This window comes from Simochromis diagramma, unplaced genomic scaffold, assembly GCF_900408965.1.
Source record: "Simochromis diagramma unplaced genomic scaffold, fSimDia1.1 OVJJ01000618.1, whole genome shotgun sequence".
Classification (NCBI taxonomy): Eukaryota; Metazoa; Chordata; class Actinopteri; order Cichliformes; family Cichlidae; genus Simochromis; species Simochromis diagramma.
The window spans coordinates 2,965,052-2,968,169 of NW_024387423.1; the positions used below are offsets into that span (position 1 = coordinate 2,965,052).

General features: G+C 40.4%; 1 protein-coding gene across 1 annotated transcript; it reads right to left on the reverse strand.

Moving 5' to 3' along the window:
* Positions 1–329: 329 nt before the first annotated feature.
* Positions 330–2,409, reverse strand: LOC120722387. Its single transcript, XM_040013383.1, has 2 exons — positions 1,095–2,409; positions 330–869 (listed from the first exon to the last, which is right to left on the reverse strand). Exons 1-2 carry the CDS (start codon positions 2,148–2,150, stop codon positions 351–353), a joined length of 1,575 nt encoding a protein of 524 aa, XP_039869317.1. The 5' UTR covers positions 2,151–2,409; the 3' UTR covers positions 330–350.
* Between the last annotated feature and the right edge of the window lie 709 nt (positions 2,410–3,118).

Genomic DNA, 3,118 nt, shown 5'->3' on the forward strand with positions numbered 1-3,118 from the left:
GTTACTTCACTTAACATAAATACTTTTTATAAAAAAACAAACAAACAAACAAAGAGTCTTTCTTGACTTCCCTTAAGATACTTTTTATACCATCCACATGTAAGCACTATTGTCCGCTTTTGTAACTTTGGACTGATCTTATGAAAAAAAAAAAAAAAAAAAAAAAAGAGACTGCAGGTCCAACTTAAATTGCCTTACTTCCTTGCAGGTAATTGTTTTAAGTTAATCAACTTGAAAACTTTAATAAGTTTATTAAGTGACTTTGATAAACTTAACTATTTACAAGTAATTGAATTATTTAAATTGGATTCCCCATTCTCTGTTTTTTCAGTATATGTTGTCATCGCATGTTATGGGGGAAACAGTAGAGTGGAGCGAGTAAACCAGTGGTTGTACCTCATTAACAGAAGCTTCTCAAACCTTTTGTCAGAAAGTCGATTTCTTTTAGGCGTGAGCACCAAACCTCCCAGACTAAAAAGTCGCTCCACAGGAGCACTTGATGGGGTTGGAGTGTTATACTTTAAAAAAATTGTCTTTATGCTTGAAAATTTATGCAGAATCTGAAGGTCGTAGCCTGACATCAGGTAGTCCATGACTTCTTTTTCTGCAGAATAGGTCTCCTCCTCTGGCTCTGCCTCAAAAGTGAAAAAGTCCATCTCACCTTGGCTGCTAGATGTAGTAGCACTGGGCACACTGGCAGGGTTTTTTGCCAGAGGAGCAGTGGTGCAACACTCTGCTGTCAGAAGCTGTTTTACTCGCTCCCTCCTCCCTGCATCTCTCAGCCATCGGAGTTTGAATTTTGGACAACTGGCAGCTGCAAGAAGGGCATCTTTGTCATCCAGCACACCGGCGAAACGAGTCTGAATAGCCTAAAAAACATAATTGATATTTTTATGCCTACAATTTATTATGTTATTGAATTATTTGCAAACCATGCCTAATATGAGATCAGTATTATGGATTTATTTTGTTTTAGGTTACTTGTAAACATTTTAATTGTTTTAATCTTATTTTTCAATGATAATTAATATTCTGTTCCATGTTTGTGAATTGTATGAAGCAAAAAATCTGACTAATTTCAAGATAGAGCGTACCTGTACAATGGCATCTGGAAGGCCTGCAGTCATCCTGGAGAGGTCATCTTTCACAGCCTGGGTCTTCTGCATCAGAACTTCAAGTGTTGGTAGTAAAGTTCCATATGGACAGTCGCCTTGTAAAATGTCCAGTGCTGCAGTCAGAGGTTTCATGGCCATGCAGTACTCATGCAGGAACTGGTATTCTTGATCTTTGAAGTACTTCAGTCCTAGCTTTGTGCACAGAGTATTCAGCTCACCCATGGGGATTTCTGCAATTCTCTTTACAGCATCAAAAAAGGAATTCCACCTTGTGGATGTTGGTATTAGGAGCTTTCTTTTGCTGATTTCTTCCACTGTTTCTGATGCAAGTGTAGATCTACTCGATTTGGTCCAAAGAGCTGTGCATTTTGCTGTGGTGCTCCTATACACAGCCCTGCTCTCTGCATTGGTTGTTAAATGTTTCTCCACATCACGTGTGCAAATTATGTTGATGGTGTGCGAAGCACACCTGCGGTGCGGGGGAAGAGACAGCTGACCATCACTTTCATTCTCAGCCGAGAGGATTTCTGACAGATCAGAAAAAGTGACATCATCGTCTTTGGGGCTGGACTCTTCCTCCTCCGTCTCATCATCGGACTCCGTGACAGGATGATAAACTTGAAACGCCTTAACAAAGTTGGATCCATTATCAGTAACTGTTGCAACTACTTTGTTGAGTAATCCATAAGAGGAGTGGATGTTTTCGATTTCTGTACCAATGACATCATACGTGTGTCTACCACGAATTCGCCTACATGCTAATGCAACCTTGTGACGCTCTAATGTGGTTCTACTGATCCAGTGGAGCATTACTCCCATATAGCTTCTGTTGTTAGCAGTCCAAATATCCGCGGTAGTTGAAACAAAGTCAATCTCATTCAGTGTGGCCTTCAAATTTCTCTCCATTTCTGTAAACTCCTTCTCCAAGTAAGAAGTAAAAGTCGTTCGGTGAGGCAGCTCGGCATTAACAGAAGTAGGGATCTTTTTTATTATGGCACGAAACGAGGGCGAGTCAACAGTGTTTATAGGTAGCATTTCTTCTACAATATACTGCGCGACCAACTTCTTCAATTCTTCATCACTTACTGGTTTTGCACCAAAGTCCAACTTTTGTTGTTTCGGGGGTGTAGGACCTTCTGCGGAAGTCACGGCTCTCTGCTTCGGACCACTTGGTGGGACTCTCTCTGTGAGTTTGACTGTGCTGTGCTGCGACTCCAAATGTTTCTTTAAGTTTGACGTAGTGTTTTTGAAGGTAGATAACACTTTTTCGCCAACACAGAGCGTACAACGAACCTTAATATTTAAATCTTTAGTTAACAGAAACTCAAAATAGTGACCATATTTCCAGCTAAAGAACGAACATCTCTCTCCCTCCATTGTTGTTTACACTTTTTTACGTCGCTGGCTGCTTGTGAGCGGGAAACGTGACCTGTCGCTTATGTGACGTTTCACGACACGTATGCGTTTGTCATCCGCTGAGACGAAAAGAAGAAACCAAATCTTTTTGCTTAAAAAAATAGTAACGCACAGTGGTTTGGACAAGTAACTTTAATCTGACTACTGTTATGGAAATAGTAACGCGTTAGATTAGTCGTTACTGAAAAAGTGGTCATATTCGGAGTAACGCGTTACTAAGCAACGCGTTACCGGCATCACTGCCCTATAATAACCTTAATCCCTAACCTTAACCACAGTCCTAATCGTGTTAGAGATAGTGTTTTCCAAAGCGATTCAGTTCAGTTCTCATGTTTCCTCCTATTTCCCCACGCATAACATAGGAATGTGTTGAATGGCTGAAAGCATAACATACCAACGATTTGGCACATTGCGTAACATATTACGCTTTAGGAGTGAGAACATGTTGCTGTAGTAACCTGCTTATGAGTAATAAAACTATGCTATGGCACATTTTCTCTGTCCACGTCTGTTTCCAGATGTGACCATCTGATGAGTGACTGCACAATTTAAGCCAAAAACATTATGGGAAAAATGCTGATTTGTTT